Source organism: Lepisma saccharinum, chromosome 10, assembly GCF_977018435.1.
Source record: "Lepisma saccharinum chromosome 10, izLepSacc3.1, whole genome shotgun sequence".
Lineage (NCBI taxonomy): Eukaryota > Metazoa > Arthropoda > Insecta > Zygentoma > Lepismatidae > Lepisma > Lepisma saccharinum.
Window position 1 is genome coordinate 81,852,727 of NC_139238.1, and position 18,034 is coordinate 81,870,760.

Here is an 18,034-nt window from a genome sequence, read left to right on the forward strand (position 1 = left end):
AATGAATTTCATTTTTTAAAAGTTCATTCTATGCCAGGGATTGTATTATTTTTATAGTGGCATGTGCTTTCATAACTAACTAACTAACTCTCTAGCCTTCTTAAACCCAAAGGTTCGTAGCTGCTACAATACAGGCCTTCATCTGTCCCTATCTTGAGAAAGATCTATATACTCTTTTTCCATCCCTACCGATTTCCATTAGGTCCATCTCAATGTTGTCCTTCCATCTTCGTCTTATCCTTCCTATAGGTCTCTTACCATCAGATTTCCCAACAGGAATCCTGTAAACTCCTCTTTCCTCTCCCATTCGTACCACATAGTCTGCCCACCTAAGTCTTCTTGATTTAATTATATAGTTCTAAATTATGTAACCTTCTCCACTCATCTCTTTTAGGTCGAACTATTTTCCTATTTGATTAGTTAGCACGTACCATGTAACCATACGCCACACACTACACCGCTCCAGAACGTAGTACTACACATGCAGACAACAATTCACGTAACTTCGTCACAGGGGGAGGGGTCATGACATTCCCGAGCCAGCATTATTCATGTGAAATTCTTAACAGGTTAATGCCCACACATAGCTGTAAGTACATCAATCTCTACACTTCGGAACGTTTCGAATGCAAAGAATTCTCGTAACAAAACTAGTAATCAGGAAATTCCCCTTAGCCAACCAATCTGTACACATTCCCAAGACAGTATTATTGATGTAACATTCTTAACAGGACAATGCCTTAATGTTTACACCCTTAAATAAGAGCATCAATCTCTACACACACACACACTCACACAGTAATATTTAGAATGGAAAAAATTCTCAGGAAATTTCCCTTAGCCAAGCAAACCACAAGTTACATGACCCTCTCTCTCTTTTTGTATAGAGAAAAAAGAAGGCTATGATATTCGCAAGCTAGTATTATTGATGTGACATTCTTAACAAGTCAACGTCACGTCAATCTCTACACACACACTCGGGGAATATTTGGAATGATCGTGGCATAAGGTGCGAAAATTTAGTTGAACGCACAAAAAAATCGTCATGAAAATCTATCACTGATGTTAAATCGTAAAAAAAATAAACTCGTCCTTTTTCCGACTAGGTGTTAAAATTTAGTTATGAGCAATCCATCAAGAGCTCCGAGAGATTTGAGGTCCGCCTATGGTACCTGATAGACGACACCTTTGGGTTTCATGGTGATGGTATTTTATTTATATATCATGCGAGGTTAGGAAGAAAGTTCGCGCCTCAGACAATGCGATGAGTTGTGTGATAATGCTGTCTGTTTCCGCGTTTGACTCATACCAATCGTCCGTATATCGTCTCCTTCCTTCCCTCGCCTCCTGAAGCTCGTCCATCCTATCGGCAAACTTTTTGCCTGCAGCCAGAAAAAGAGAATCGCGATTCTGCAAGTTTTTCATACCGCTTATTTTGCGAAGATTGTCCATAAGAATCATCTCGCACGGTGGACGAAATTCAGGCGCTATTTTGCTTAAGTCAACGAGCCTCGCGACATCCTCACCTCCGTCGAATATGTACCCAAAAATCTTGTGCAGCAGTTCGAGTGGTACGTCGGTTATACAAGGCGTTATTTAAATAGAAGTTTCTCGGTATTTATATATAAATTTTCTCGGAGAAAAATACCAAACGTACAATCAAGTCAAAATTCAATCTGTGTGAAAAACGACTTGAACCACCTTCAAAATAAAATAATTGTAGCTATTACGATAAAATTTTCAGCTATGTTATTTATACAGAATTTCCGGATACAACAAGTAACATCTGATCACATCAAAACTCATTCTCATCGAAATTACTATGAAAAAAATCCCTTGATATAATTTTTTAAACTTAAAATAGTATGTAGCTTTAAAATGAATTAAATACTTAACGTTTAACAAAAAAATATGAGAAGCACTGCAACAACACCTCCGTACTCTTCAACCACTCTCACGATACTGACTGATCTGTAATGCGAAAACTCTTTAAGTAGCCTAAGCGCGGACCGCGTTGAAAACATCTGAAACAGTAAGTCAATCAGAAGACACCACAGTAACCCACAGGTGTCTGTCAAGTAGACCGGAAGTAAACCGGAAGTATACCGGATGTAGACCGGAAGTAAATTTGTGTGGGTGTAAGTGTAGGTGTTGGTGGGTGTAGGTGTTACGTACTTTAACTCGAAAGAAATTATGACACTCGTAACAAGTGTGAGGTGAAAAAACACAGATTTGCAATAGTATAAAATCGACAAAAACATCATCAAAAAGGGTTTTCATTGTGGTTAAATTAATAAAAACAATAGGCCTCGTACCAAGTGTTACTTTGAATCGGCAAAATATATGTGCTCGTACGAAGTATGAGATGAAAAATCACAGAGTTGCAATAGTATAAAATCGACAAAAACATCGTCAAAATAAGTTTTCCATTGTACTTAAATTAATAAAAATAATAGGGCTCGTACCAAGTATTGGTTTGAAGGAATACAATTACACTACTTAAGTTCATTGCCTATTTTAATGTCTTTCTTTAATTTTAGGGTGCCTTTAAATGCCTATTTTCGTGGCTTTTCTTAGTTTATAGTGCCTTTGTAAGTGTCTATTTTCATCATTTTGGTGCTTATTTGACTGGTTATTTGAGACGTTTTTAGTGCCTATAAATTCGCACCCTACTATAGTAATTATAATGACTCAGTCCGGAAAGTGATCATGTTCAGCTCCAAGATTCTAAGTGAGCCTTATTCGAATACTCAACGCACCCCAAGTGATATGCCTTAAATGATGATCTTTATATGTGGAAGCATTCTCTATGCAGTACATTTGCTATGGTCATATATATACTCTTTCCAAGAAAAGGAGGATATTTACCGATTTCTCACAAATCCGCCCGGATGCCGGACAGACATCTAAAAAAGGAGGACATGTCCAGATAAAAGAGGACGTCTGGCCACCCTACCAATATAAATTGTAATATGTTATTTAATGGATTCAGTGTGACTTAAATGAAAGCAACCGGAAATCAGTTTGTGACTTAAATGTTTTTTTTTTTTTTAACATCATAGATTTATTCAAGTTCTGTATATGACCAGGGCAATTGTATCATTGACTACATACAGTAGTGTTTGGAAAGCTACTTTTTAAAAGTAAATGAGTTACAGATACTTTGCTAAAAAAAATAACTCACTTTGAAACATAACATCAGTTACTATATAAGTTACTTTTGTAGTTACTTTATTCTCAACTAGCTGATTGCTCGGCGTTGCCCGGGTATTTATTTATCCCAATCTTCAGGAAAATAATGAATTCTAACTATAGTGTAAAATGAACTTGGAGTTGAACGGCATTGGGAGTGTTACTATTCAAGTAGCGACCCCGAAAACTATGAATTACATGTGTGCTGTTGCGCCGTCCTGCTGGAAATGCGCGAAACGTCGTTCGTGTGGCGTCAATTGATGTGCGAAGTTAACCCGAAGATGTCGGCAATGTAACGCGCTGAGTTCACTGCGTCTTCGAAGAAAATTGGTTCAATGATTTTCGTTGCCGACACAGCGCTCCACACTCCAATCTTTGCATCATGCAGCGGTAGCTCGAATACTTGTCGTGGGTTGTCGACAGACCAATACCGCGTATTTTGCGAATTAACGTAGCCACTGAAGTGAAACCATGCCTCGTCCGTCATGAAGTAGAGGTTTGGATCGAGAAAGCCACTTTCGATTTCCTGCAGTAGCCATGTGCAGTACTCTCGTACACGTGTAGCAGGTCAGGTTAATGTCAGTCTCAATGTGCGTCGTTCACAGCTCCCTACGTTGAAAACAGTGCCGGATCTACAAGCCGCAAAACCCTGCAGTGCGGGTGGTCCGGAGACAAGTAAGCCTTTAGGGGTCCCTCAACCATTGACATAGTAGAGGATTCGTATATTCAAAAAACGTAGTTATTTAGGGGTACAGAAACGAATACAATATAAATAGGTAAATGTAAAGCTAAAGTTCCCTATGCATTTAGCACCGTGCCATGAAGGCACATTTAGGATATGTGGGAGTAGGGTCCCACATATTTTCGATGTTGGATATCTTGAAGGTGAAGTGATAAGCACCACGCTCCGGCCGCCTTTAGCCTTCACAGGATACCATTTGATTCGAGGCTGGGTCGGCCATGGAGCCGCTTTATGCGGGGACAAAGTCGGAAAAATTCCGATCTTAGATCACCCATCCCGGGGTCTCCCGAAGCAGACTAGAATCAAATCTGGCTAGAATTTCACGAGAAATGCAGTGGTGAAGGTTTCTTTAACGTATCTTTATTCAGGAAAAAGTTATGACTGTCGCCGAAACCGGGAAAGCCAGGGGGCCCGGGTTCCTCCAGTTCTCCTCCCTATAGGGGGATCAACATATTACACGTACATAACTTTTGCACACAGGAACTTCGGACACAACAGGTTGGAAATTACGCAGGATTCTGCTCTGAAATGGGCGGAATGAATAATCACTCAGTTTGAGTGTCTTTCTTGTGCTTGTGCGTTTCCTATTTCAGTATCTCCTTTTTCAAACCGACAATGAATTAAGGAAAACGCATGGTATATTATGAATGAATATATACAAGAATAGAGGAAGAAGCATGGGAATTCTGTAGTCTTCATGCTCTTGAATGAGCCAGTCCATTTCAAAATTCGCACCTTTGTTTCCCTTCGGAAGAGTCAAGCAGAAGTTGAAAATATCCTGTTTTCAATATGCCACTGTTTTATATAATCAGGATTAGTATTTTTTACATGTACACTGTCGTTTGTGAAAATTGCAACACAAGAAGGATACATGTGATTGAAATGAACTTATACCACAAATTAGGTACACGACAATACACAAATAATTAGGATTACAGAACTGTACATGATCTCTGACCTTGAGAATTCAGTATGGTGTGAAGCCCCCACGTGCTGCAAACAGAGCCTCTACAAGTCGTGGCATGGAATCAAAGAGGGCCTGGATATATTCCTGGGAAATTTCCCTCCACGCTGTTTCTATGCGAGTCCACAATGCATCAACAGTGGTTGCTGGAGGGCCGTGACGAACATGTTGCCGACCAACCATATCCCAGACATGTTCGATGGGCGACATGTCAGGCTAACGTGCAGGCCAGGGAAACAGTGGTACCTGTCGTTCTTCGAAGACGGCTGCACATTCCTCGCCACATGTGGCCGAGCATTGTCATGCTGAAATATGGAATTTTGAGTTGCCTACAGTGGCCATCACTGTAGGACAAGTTGAAGCGCGACTCATCCGAAAACAATACATTTTGCCACTCGGCACGCCAGCGACGGCGTTCACGTGGCCATTGCAGTCTGAGGTGTTTGTGGTTTCTGGACATTGGAAGCCGACGCAATGGCATGCGTGTCGCCAGTCCAGCCCGCAGCAGACAGCGTCGAACCATCGATGCAGACAGGTCCACAGCCATTGCAGTACTCCAGCGTCGAACCAACACTGTGGACAAAGCTGTATGGTCCGTTACAGCTATGCGGACAAGATGGCGGTCATCCCGTGGTGTGGTACTATTGCGTGGTCCAGTACCTACCCGTCGCTGCGTACGACCCTCTTCTATCCACTGTTTCCACACACGCATCACTGTTGTAGCAGCATACCCTGTACGAGCCGAAATGTCACGTAATGACAAACCCGCTTCCCGATCATTCTGCCCCGTTCGAACTCACCCACATGGTGATATTTCGCCCTTTGACGTCGACGAGGCATACTAGCACTTGCTTTAACGTTTCCACTTCGTTTGACGACTCTCCACTCACTGAGTTTGGCGTAACACAGACCTTTCCGGTCACACAAGAGAGGGCGCTGCTGGGCCTACGTGAACGCCATCTCTCTGCAATCCTAATCACTTATTGTTGGTACTCTGTTCTACACATCCTCCGAGTTTGGATTCTTTCGGGCCATTCTTTCTGGGTGTTGCAATTTTCACAAACAGCAGTGTACCTGTGAACATGTGTTTGCTACTTCATACTTCATTGATGCGGCTGAAAGTTGCACTGTTACATATTTATGCCAATGCTTAACCAACGTTCAAAACAACCAGTGTATGTGTGTGTGTGGGTGGCTTAAGGGTCGGGCAACCCAAGCGATTGCCCGGGGCACAGCCCTCGCCGGCGCCAGACCAGGGCGTCCGGATTTAGTAGAACCCAATCCTTATTTCTGATTACATAAATGTGGATATTTGTTTTATAAAGAGTTGGATTTGTGTAGAGAAAAATTAAATGAAGTTACTTCTCAATGACAAATGTATATTGCAAAATCATGTAGCAATTTAAACTAAGAGGCTACTACTGTTATTTTGATACCAACCTACAATATACGCGTTCTTTGACATTAAGGCATTGAAAAAAAAGTTTTTTTTTTATCGTCGTTAAAACCGTAAATACACAGCACGGTTAAGTTTTTTTTATTGGCCGAAAGTGGAAAGTAGTTGGATCAGGGTAGAAAGTTGAGGATGGACAGTTGGGGTGTGAAAAACCGACCTCGCCTGGATGAACATTTTATCTTGGGCCTTCCTTTTTTATGTAAATTTGTGTGAAGATATTAAACTCCTATAAAGATTGTAAGAATAAGTATTATAAACCGAATATGATAATCAAATTCTCAGTCAAAAGTTACATGTAAAGTATTATGCTGTATCATTACATAATCACATTAGTACAGTGAATTTTTTGTCCAGCTAATAAAGTTTGATGGACACTGATATATATGTTTTGTTGTCAAAGCTAGTTATTGTAATTACAATTTTCAAAGGTTAACTCAAGTGTCTTACGTCCCAACTAAGAAAAACAAAACTTTACCCCGACCCACCCGCGGAAACAGAAATAAATCAGAATTTATGCTTTACTTAGCTTCGCCCTCTCCCCAAATCTCTGGAGAAATCGGCGCTTATTCACATCCTTCCCCTCCCATTTAAATTTTTTTTAGTTGAATTCATTATGGCGGCCACCAATATGGCGGACGTCCGCTTGGAACACACCAAAGTGGTTCCTCCTAAAGACCGGTCTACACGCTACGTTTTACAGCACGTCTTGCTTGCGCAGTTCCAAAACTGTACAGGAAGAGATGTTGCAGTTCTGGCGCGTCCACACGCTACGTCTTGCTGTACATTTTTTCCTACTCAGTTCCGCGCTGTCCGTCACGGAGGAAGTGCTACTCGCGTCAATTTTCGCAGTTTGTCTTCCAAAGAGAAGGCAAATTAAACGTCGTAAGAGCACGAGACGTCCAGGATGGTACAGGCACTGGCTACTGAAAATGCACCAATTTTCTCAAATGGCGTTACTTCGTGAATTGCGTGGAGAAATATTGTGCTTTTTCACTTATCACCATGTCCTCTTATAAATATGTGAATAAATGAACCTCCATTGTAAACGTTTAATATTATATTAGCACTACCTAAAAGACTATTCCAATAGTTCACTAACATTAGTTTTCCTAATTCCATAGAATACTTTACAATGTTCAAAAATAAAAACTTAACATAAATACACTTTCTTGGTGATTCTCTTATGAAAAATGTATTTATATTTCAGCTTGCTTAAAATATTTCCAATATAAATAACAAATTATTTAGAATGTACAAGTTATTTATATTTTCATTACTTCATGTCGTTCTTTTACCTCTTGGATTAATCGCGACGATGATAATGGATGACGAAGTGATTAAATGGTAATGGTACGAACACAGTGATATACACGCACATGACTGTGGTTCGAACTTGGGACATCTGGCTTTGTAGAGCATTACTCTGACAGTATTTCCACGGTGATAAGGTACGGTAAGTTATTAAAACACACTTCCTGTGAGGTTAAAAAATTACCACCTTGTTAACATTTATGTTTTGGCTTATTTTCTTCGCTTTCCTGCTATTTTTGGATAATTACGAAGATGGGGATGCGTAATGTATGATGGAAACACAAACACCCATGCCCAGGTCGGGATTCAAACCTGGGATCTCTGGCGTCAGAGCGCGATGTGATAAACACTCCGCCACAGACACTAATATAGGCTAATCCGGGCTTCGTCTATAATTGAACTCGGGGGCACCTTGATTACATGTCGACAGAGTTACCATGGTGTCATCGGTTCAATAAAATCAACATTCAATCTTATCGTTGCTATTAGCCTGGGAAGGCAGAAAATAATTCGTACTCTCTTGTAGTTTCTTGATCAGTCAAAAATCCAAATAAATGAAATTACCTTAACATTGACTTATAAACATCATAATCCCCAGCACCAGAACGAACTGATTGGTTTGTTCACTTTGGCCAACTCTTTTCAGTAAGCAGTCCTCATGGAATTGATTTTCCTTACTACTGTACTGTTCGCTGAAGCTTCAACCTCTTTGTATTTTTGTAATAAGCTTTCATAGGCCTCATTCCTCTTGTCCTCGTCACTTAGTTCTTTGAATTTTACTCGCTACAAACACGGAAATTTCTTGTAGAGTTCAATGAACTCCCCTAAAAACTCGCGTGAACACTGACGAAGATTTTTCATCGTTGAACAAAAACGAATTTATCAAGAAAAAAAGAGAGCAACATTTTCGAATTCCATTAATAGTGTTTCAGCACTAGGGTAGAAGGGAATTGAGCAACAGGGGGACAAAAGACTGAAGGGAGCGTCCACACGCACAGACTTGTTTGCGCAGATGTTTGAGATTTGCGCAGACATCTATGCTCTTGGGCTAACGGTTTGGTTGACAATTTCCGCATGTGCGCAGTTCTAAATTACCGGTCCACACGCTACGTCTTGCATGCACAGTTCGTACATGCGCAAGCAAGACGTATGTTAAGACGTAGCGTGTGGACCAGCCATAAGCCTAACCTGTTTCTATCATGACCAATTGTACCCATCCAGCCTTACTCCTTTACTTTTTATAGGGAGTGTTAAGCGACTTTTGAATCACTCTGTAGGCCCTTGTATGTAACTTTGTCAACATGGGATCAGGGTTTCGGAGCGGAGCGGATCAACGCTCCGGCTGTTGCACACGCTCCGGAGCGAGGAGCGAGATTCTAAGAACTTGCCCACTCCGCTCCGGAGCGACTCCGAGGTTAGATAATACGAGTGTATACAGAAAACTAACGATCAAAGGTTCCGAGTACATTAGTAATTTTGTTTGTGGAATTTGTACGACATTTGAACATCGCCCGTTATTGTTGTTATAAAATTGATTATTACTAAAGCTAACGCCACGGAAACAGTCCAGCCAAGATCACGTCACTCACCTACAGTGTTGCCAATAAGCATAGAATAATCCTTACACAATACACCAGGGGAGGCACAATCAACCGCATACGTACAACGCGCAATGTGTCAACTGTGAAGCGTAGAAGAAGTGTGGCAAACCTGGAGGGCCAGGGGGTGTGGATGAGGCAAGGGGAAGCTTCGATCTTCACTGGACTGTTTTCGTGAAGAGAGCGATATTATTATTATTATTATTATTATTATTATCATTATTATTATTATTATTATTATTATTACTATTTTCAGTATCACTTTTACTGCTCTACTACTACTTCTGGGGACAATATATTTCAATAGCAGGTGTGCCACCTGTGGTTTTGTAAGTTGAGAGAATGGAACGACTCTCATTTCCGGCCACCATGGATCGCGACTGAAACTCATTTCGGTTCAACTTCTGGTTCGGGCTAAGCACTTTGGCATATCGGTCCGACGTTACAGTCCACGCCGCGGGAGAAGTGAGTTATTCCAGAATATTGGTTCGAGTAACAATGACGAAACTACTGCAGAGAATCCATTCGACCTTCTAAAAGCCAGAAGCGCGCAGAGGAAAAGCGAAGCAAAGTGTACGGAGGAAGATAAAAGGCAGGCAGGTGTTCATGCAAAACACTCGCTGGTGCATGATTGCCATATCTAACTTTCTTTTACGCTGGTTATGTATTATACTTTGAACGTAGCGAAAGACGAAAGTTTAATGTAATTGGAAATTCAGGTTGCTAATTTTAACTTTTCGATTTTTGAATGTACGAAGTTGAATATCGGAATCATGGTTATTAATATTACCGTAAACACGGCCAATTAGGAAATGTTTTAATTTGAAATACAGAGTTGTCATATCTAACTTTTTTTAAACCCCGACACTAGAATGTTGAAAACCGGCTTAACCAAAAATGTAAGTTGCCACTTTTGGTTTAATTTTAGGAAGGTATAAAGCCGAAAATCGGAATGCTGTTTGTATACAGCCGAACAGGGGAATTTAAATAGTATGAAATACAGGGTTGTCATATCGATTATGTTCCCCAATTTTAAAGGCAGGAAGTTAAAATAGGTATTTAATGGTTACATGCGTATACTACTGCAAAAATTACAAAATAGGGAACTCATAAAAGACAGAAATGTCTGGTTGCCATATCTTAACATTTCAAGTTTGTAAGCAGTAACCTGGAAATAAGCATGGTGGTTATAAGAAAATTGCAAAAATTTGGAAAAACGACGAATGGAATGTTGCTATATTGAACTTTCTGAGTCTAGAATGCTAGAAAACGTATATGTATAAAATTAATATTTTTTGTATTGAGTACGTTGTACACAGCAAACTGAAAGTAAGTTTTCAGTAATGAACAATGTGCAGTCAGCAAATAAGTCGAAACAAGATGTATAAACCTTCATAACCGTGATAAACACAAAATGTATTATTACCTACTTGGATAGGGGCATGTCCTGAATTTTATGGTTTCATTTTGAAAAACAGGACTGCGAGCAATACGTGCCTTCCTCACTGATTGCATTTGATTTGATTTTTGTTTCTTAGTTTTGAATTTTGGCTAATCGCGACGATGATAATGAGAGAATTAATAAATTTGTACTGAAAAAATAGTAGAACGGTGTGCTCCGATAACATAGTGGTAACAACGTCGCCTTTTAATGAAGGGGCACTGGGGTCGATACCCGGTGGAGGGACATAGTGGCTCGAATCCCACTTTAGGTAGGATTTAAACTGTAGGTCTATTCTCGATAGCGTATTGTTGAGTCTTAAATCCACCAAAAGTCCATAACAAAAGACATTGTTTCAACATGTGTTGAATGTATAATTGCAATGTATATTGTGATAAATTAATCCTTAAGCAAATATAAATTTGTAATTCTGTTTAACAATAAGAGCATATTCACAAAAGCATAAAAATACAACTTGGAAATTCATTTCCAAATGAACAACCTCTTATTTATATATTTTACGTATGTGTGTGTGTGTGTGTGTGTGTGTGTGTGTGTGTGTGTACGTTTTCTGAAATCTGGCAAAGTCCTAATAATGTATTCGCTTCATAAGTGTCTATTACATAACAGAAAGCATCATTGGGTATTCAATATCAGACGAATAACGAATTCCATGGGAATATTTCTGCGCGTTCGCGGATGTGAGTTCAGCTCTCAACGACAAATGGTGTTGGTTTGACCCGCGTTAATGCCATTGGTGTTTTCTTTGTATTTGTTTCTCTATCACAGTACATTTCTTTTCCATAGTTTCGGTGTCCTATTTTTTTACCGACTTATCTAGGATTTGTTTAAAATTACGGATCATGAGAAATATACGATTAAAGGAAAGGCAAAGGTAATAGTCCGGAAGAGACAAATTGAAACTTATACTTAGTTGAAAGGACAATTTGTCATTGTTGAATAGAATTATAGAAATAACTTGATCGAAATACTTGGTATTCTTTTACATACATTTTTTGTAATTCTTTTTGTGCACCTTTCCATTCCTACTTGAACAGGTAGACTATAAATAAAAACTCGGCATGATTTCCTTCAATTCATTATTACAGTATAGATCTTCCATAGTTCTCGTGGCTTATGATGCATAGAAGTAACAATTACGGATTTTTCTTTGTTGTTCTTGTATATTGATTTAACAAATCTAGTCACCTTATAATTCCATTAACCGAGACTGGTTGGAATGATTTCTCCATTCGCATGGACGTCCGGAAGGGAGGGGGCTACTCCACCCGGAAATGAAAGTCAATCAAAAAGTACATATTTCACGCATATAATTTCATTTCAGTCACAGTAATATATGTTAATTATTGCAAGGGCGTTGCAGGAACATGATAACTTCAAACTGAAGATTTTTTAAAGGGAGTAATACTATTTTGGGGAAATTCTGCCTCATTGTCATCATCCTCCCTCCCTTGGAAAAATACCTTGCTTGTCCCTTCCTGGAAAAATATCATGAAGACGTCCATGTATCAGCGGCGTTAAAAATTTCATTAAATGTCCATATATCACCGTTGACAAGCACACATAATATGCATGTAATGATACAAGAGAACACAGCTTTTAAAGGCTTCTTTATATGACAGTGAAGAGAATAACAACACGCGCAAGTAATACTTTTAAAAGAGAACAATCTAACCAGAATTGGTGTAGCATAATTCTAATACAACAGGCAACACTGGATAAGTCGAATGCAACGTACAGCGCAGCGAACGAAGTTCTCAACCCCGAAAGCACGCACAAACAAGCAATGTACCCGTTTCACCCTCCTCCCCTCTTGAAACGGGCACAAGACCAATGCGCTAGCCGATTGCACTGAGTCACCTGCAAGGAACACGGAATACGGCACAAAACGAAGCTGTCTGTTGTATGGGGGAGGTAGGTCGGACAAAGTATGGGGGAGGTAGGTCGGACAAATCCGCAAAGCAGAAAAACTGATTGCTTGAAATTATTCGTAACCCATTCAACACATAACATTCAAACTCTTATATCTAAGAGTCACAATACAAAATAGTATATCTCAATACAGAAATACTATTTACGTAATTCATATTTCAACTTACATCAAATGAACAATTTACGTACTATAGCTCTCTCTCTCTCTCTCTCTCTCTCTCTCTCTCTCTCTCCCTCTCTCTCGAGCCAAAACAGCATTCTTGTATTGTTTTACCAATGTTTAATGTGCATGATTGATTGATTGATTTAGTTCATTTTACTTCTCCTCTTTTTCGCTTTTGGCTAATCGCAAAGATGGGGATGATCGATGTTATGATTAAATTGATGAACGATACACACAAAGATTGTACACTCGCATCACTTAGTAGTCCGACAGTTTGTTTCTTTATACAGCATATTTGCAGAAGATACAATTTAACGTACAAGTGTATCAATGTAAGCTCTATAAAACAAACTTATTACTAACTTCGTTGACCCTGTACAAGCCCATACCGGGATTTGAACCACCCCACGGATCCCTGACGTCGTAGGGTGTTGTGCTGTAGAGCGACCACAAACAAAAAAGCTTCTGCCAAAATTCCCCGCGCACCTCCCCCTTCACCCGTTCGACCATAAGGAAGCATGATCCACTCTGTCCCTCCCCTCCAAGCGGGGGCGATCACCAGACAAACAACTAGAGTACATGGAAACTATAACCACTCCGTCACGCAAGTCGGCTTTAATGTACTGCACATTCCCATTATTCATAGTTGCATTACAGCATTCGTGTAAAAGAAACTCCTAACCGGATCGGAGCGTGCTGCTTTTGACAGCACGCTCCGGAGCGTAGTGCTCTTGTCTCACGCTCCGCTCCGGATCGGAGCGTGCGTCTAAAAAATCCGAACCACTCCGCTCCGGAGCGGAGTACTGCTGTATCACGCTCCGCTCTGGATCAGAGCGTGTGTCTCAAAAAGCCGAACCACTCCGCTCCGGAACGGAGTGCTGTTGTATCACGCTCCGCTCCGGATCGGAGCGTACATCTAAAAAAACTGAACCACTCCGCTCCGGAGCGGAGTGCTGTCTTATCACGCTCCGCTCCGGATCGGAGTGTGTCTCTCAAAAAGTCGAACCACTCCTATCCGGATCGGAGTGCTGTCGTACCACGCTCCGCTCCGGAGCGAGGAGCGGAGTAGAACTGACGCTTCGAAGTCGCTCCGGAGCGCTCCTTTAGTACGCTCCGCACTCCGCTTCGGAACCCTGCATGGGATCAAGAATTACACACACACACACATACATTATATATGTGTAATACCGTATATATATACACAATGTGTGTGTGTGTTTGAAGGTAGGTATTACCCTTTGGTAATATTTATACATCGAATATCTTCTCCCATGTCGGGTTCGGTTTATCTTGGCCCACCCAAGGAACCAGGCGGGAGTATCTCAGTTTGTGCTGGAAAATTTTAGTCATAAAGAGACGTAGCTCAAGATACGACAGTTTGTGACAATAACATTTTCGCTAAATATTGAGATACGACACTTTGTGGGGGAGTCGACGAAATGTTGATAGTAATTTCAGAATACTCACGCGAATACCATAGCAGACAAAGGATTGGCATTTTCTTTCGGACATGCATTTTCTGGGTGTTTTGTGGTGTCCATTCTCCCCTCAGAGTAGCGTCATTTAGTATTACCAGATGTTGGATCTGAAATAAAGGAAGGGTTGAATTTTATTCTGTTTAAGGGGCAAAAATGCTGTTTCTTCTATAAAATCTTTAAATGTCTTCAGTGAATATTACGATTGGAAATAATTAGTGATCAATGTTTATAACCGTTTTCAAGATATTTGATCATTAGTGATTTTTTACATGGGACTTGGAAAAATTCCGAGCTTCAAATCTGTTGCCATAACAGGCGTCGACTATGGTCGTGGATGACAATTACCTTCAGAGGGCATCGATACCATGCGAACTTTTATCTTTCAGAAGTTAACATTTTTTTTAACAATCGTTAGTCGTTGAAAATGGTTACCTGATATTTGTCGAAATTATACAGTTACGAGACCTTGATTTTCGGTTGAGCCTAGTTCTGTTCGGAAAGAAACAGGTCACGGATGATTAGGTAATAGCTAAGCAGTTTCGAGATATTTGACAATTTGTGATTTTTTTTAATGAGGTCATGAAATCTGGTGCATGATGGCATGATGACTGATTTAAATCACAGTAAATAAATAATTTATAGAATAATGTACATAAGGATTTTGTAGATGTCACAGTTACTTTTGGTGAAAGTACATTAATCCTTTAACGGTGTTTGTTAGGCTCTAAGAAGGAAAAAGAATGGGAAAAAATATATGTACTGATGGTGTGAAGCTCATACGTACGAAAGAAAATGTAATATGTAAACTGTAAACACACTTACATTTATTTTGATTTAAAATTCAATAATTTTTATGGGCAAAACTAATAAACATTTTTTGTAGAAAAATATACAAAAAATACCAATCATGTTAAACCGTAAATACTGTCATTATTATTAAACTCGAAATAAAGATGTCAGCTGATATTTTGCAAACTATCATTTAAAGAATTGCCAAAAATCAGGTACAAAGACTACAAAAATATTCTAAGTTACAATTATAGAATACATCCATATGTTTTTTATTTTCACTGGAAGAAAAGTTACTGAAATTATTATACTTTCATTAACACACTCAACAGACATTTCCGTAGTAGGTTCATATATACAATATCAGAAACAGAAAACTGTATATTTACATATTTTTTTTCTTTTCTTTATTTAAACTGTTCAAATATTTTACAGGGCCGTTTACTAGGAAAAGCCTTTCTATATAAAAAAACATATATCTATATGTACGGTGCCAAAAACCATGCAAGCAATTTTAAGCGTGGTTTTAAAAAATCGATTTAAATAAAAAAGTCCAATATCAATAAGAAAATCATCAAAAATATTTTTCTAATAAAAATTGTGATTTTTATCCACCTGTATCTCGTATATTCGGCGAGCGGTCTGACAGACCATAGTAGTAGTTACGTTGTCCTTCTAATGGCTCATTACCCTTTTCCAATTTCAGCAAAGGTTTCATATTACTTTGAACTCCTGCCCTTGTGACAAATACAATTTTAGAATTTCGAATTTTCTTTAAAGAATAAAGAAGAAATCGTTGCAATATTTGACCGATTTTACGTTACGCTTCTTTAATGAAATAATAATAATTGATTGATTGATTTGATTTATTTTATTTCGCTTTTTGTGCCACTTTTGGCTAATTTGCGAATATGGGGATGAGGGATGATATGATGAAATTAATGAATGGACACTCACAAACATACATACCCAAGCCTGGAAATAATTGAAAACTGCTTTACAATTGTCTTCTACAACTATGTCAAGTCATGAGAAACGCATCATAAATTGAAAATAGCAAAACAGCTAGTTCACAGTTCAAAATCAAGTCAGAGGTCTGACAGAACCGTCCATACTATGCAGTTGTGTGATTCTCAACGTCAGTAGTATTTAAGGATGAATGTGTATAGAGTGTGAAGCAGTGGCGCAAGAACGTTTTTCATTTGGGGGGGTACAAAATTCAGCCTCCCATACATATATATATATATAGAATAATTATATTTAATTAAATTAATATATTAATTAATTAAATATGTACATTAATTAATATTGTATTATTATTACATGAATAGGTAAAAGATAGTAAAATAATAGAAATATAACAGCAAGTATTCATTATCTAGCTTACGTGTAGTTAAGATCGCCAAGATTTGCACAAAAACAACTGCCCTGGCAAGGAATTTAATGTCGGATAGAAAAAGAATTGAATATTTATTGAATAACAAAAAGGGAGTTAGATCCAATTAACGAAAAGTAAAGTTCCTGATTAATATTTTATGGATATTATCATTAGTAGTGTGCATAAAACTTTGGAATCCTTCAAAGCCGTATGAGCCAAATTCCTTGCCTTCCAATAAGTTCAGCGGAGAAAACCATCGAGTATACAAATAACTCCCGGATTTCATTCTTGAATAACAAAGCAACGATAGATGTTATGCAAAATTTTATTTCACAGTTGGAAAGAACAAGGATTACCATTTTGTTTCCCATATGTACCGAGACAAGTACACGAACGCCCCTACTTTTTTGAGGAAGACGGCACGCAGTTAATGTAACGTCTGGCAGTTATGTATGGATGTTACGCAACTTCCTGCAGCCGCAATCTAACGAACGTGGTAAATTGGCTGTGTGGTTCCAACAGGATGGTGCCACAGCACGCGTATCGATGAACGTGCTACGTGAAATGTTTCCAGGGCGTCTGATCTCACTTCGAAGTGACCTTCCATGGCCAACTCGTTCCCCCGAGCTCGCACCCAGCTAATTCTATCTGTGGGAGTACGTGAAGGCTAAAGTTTACCAAGGAAGGCCGAGGACAGACAATGATCTGAAAGATGGTATCAGACAGGAAAGAGCGGCAATACAGACCAGACATGACTAGGAGGGTAATGCAGAACTTCAGGGCGAGACTTCAAAAATGCGTACACTGTGCAGATCGGCATTTGGACGATATCATTTTAAAACAAAGTCAACTATGTCACACAAAATGGTGACTTGTGGCAATTTTGACAAAAAATAATTGGAACATTTTGTTCTTTGCAAATGTGCAATTAAATGGTAAACCTTGTTCTTTCCAAATGTGCAATAAAGTTTTGCATAACATCTATCGTTGCTTTGTTATTCACAAATAAATCCGGGAGATATTTCTGCCGCACCCTAACTTTTAATTGTTACGCTGTTCAAGCATTATATTGGCATTGATGGAAATTGAGTGTAACAAATGCTAAACAATTATATTTTGATAAATTACTTTTACTACTTGGTAAGTCTTTCGGGGGGAAGGGGTCCGGACCCCCTAGACCCCCCAAAAAACGTCCTTCATACCTAGGTATAATGTGAAGCCATGAGAAATATTCTCTTTTAGAACAGCACACACGAATGTCCTGTTATTTAATGCAAAATATGCATAAATATTTTTCATTGTTTTTGTTAGAATTTAAGTAAAAGAAAAACAGATGTTAAAATCAGATAGCAATTCTGAAACATATAAGGCTAAGCTCTGGACCTCATTCTGAGCTTATTTGGATTTCACGGAACGGAAAATCAGGAGTGAGGGCGATCTTGAGCCACCCCAACCAGGAATAATCATCTCCCACCCACTGGATATAGAAACTACATTATATAGAGTTCCACTTCAGTTCCGTTCATTCTAATTTTAAAAGTCCCATAGCTACGCATAAAAATATCTTTA

At 39.1% G+C, this 18,034-nt stretch overlaps 1 protein-coding gene across 4 annotated transcripts in view; it reads right to left on the minus strand.

The window, feature by feature from the left end:
* Window positions 1-18,034, minus strand: part of LOC145993985 (ATP-binding cassette sub-family C member 4-like) — a 214,712-nt gene that overhangs the window by 182,130 nt on the left and 14,548 nt on the right. For all 4 annotated transcript variants that reach the window (XM_083130020.1, XM_083130019.1, XM_083130017.1 and 1 more), the window contains exon 2: window positions 14,288-14,405. In XM_083130020.1, the coding sequence (XP_082986146.1) occupies window positions 14,288-14,361 (74 nt within the window). In that variant the 5' untranslated portion in view covers window positions 14,362-14,405. The remainder of the gene's footprint in view (window positions 1-14,287; window positions 14,406-18,034) is intronic.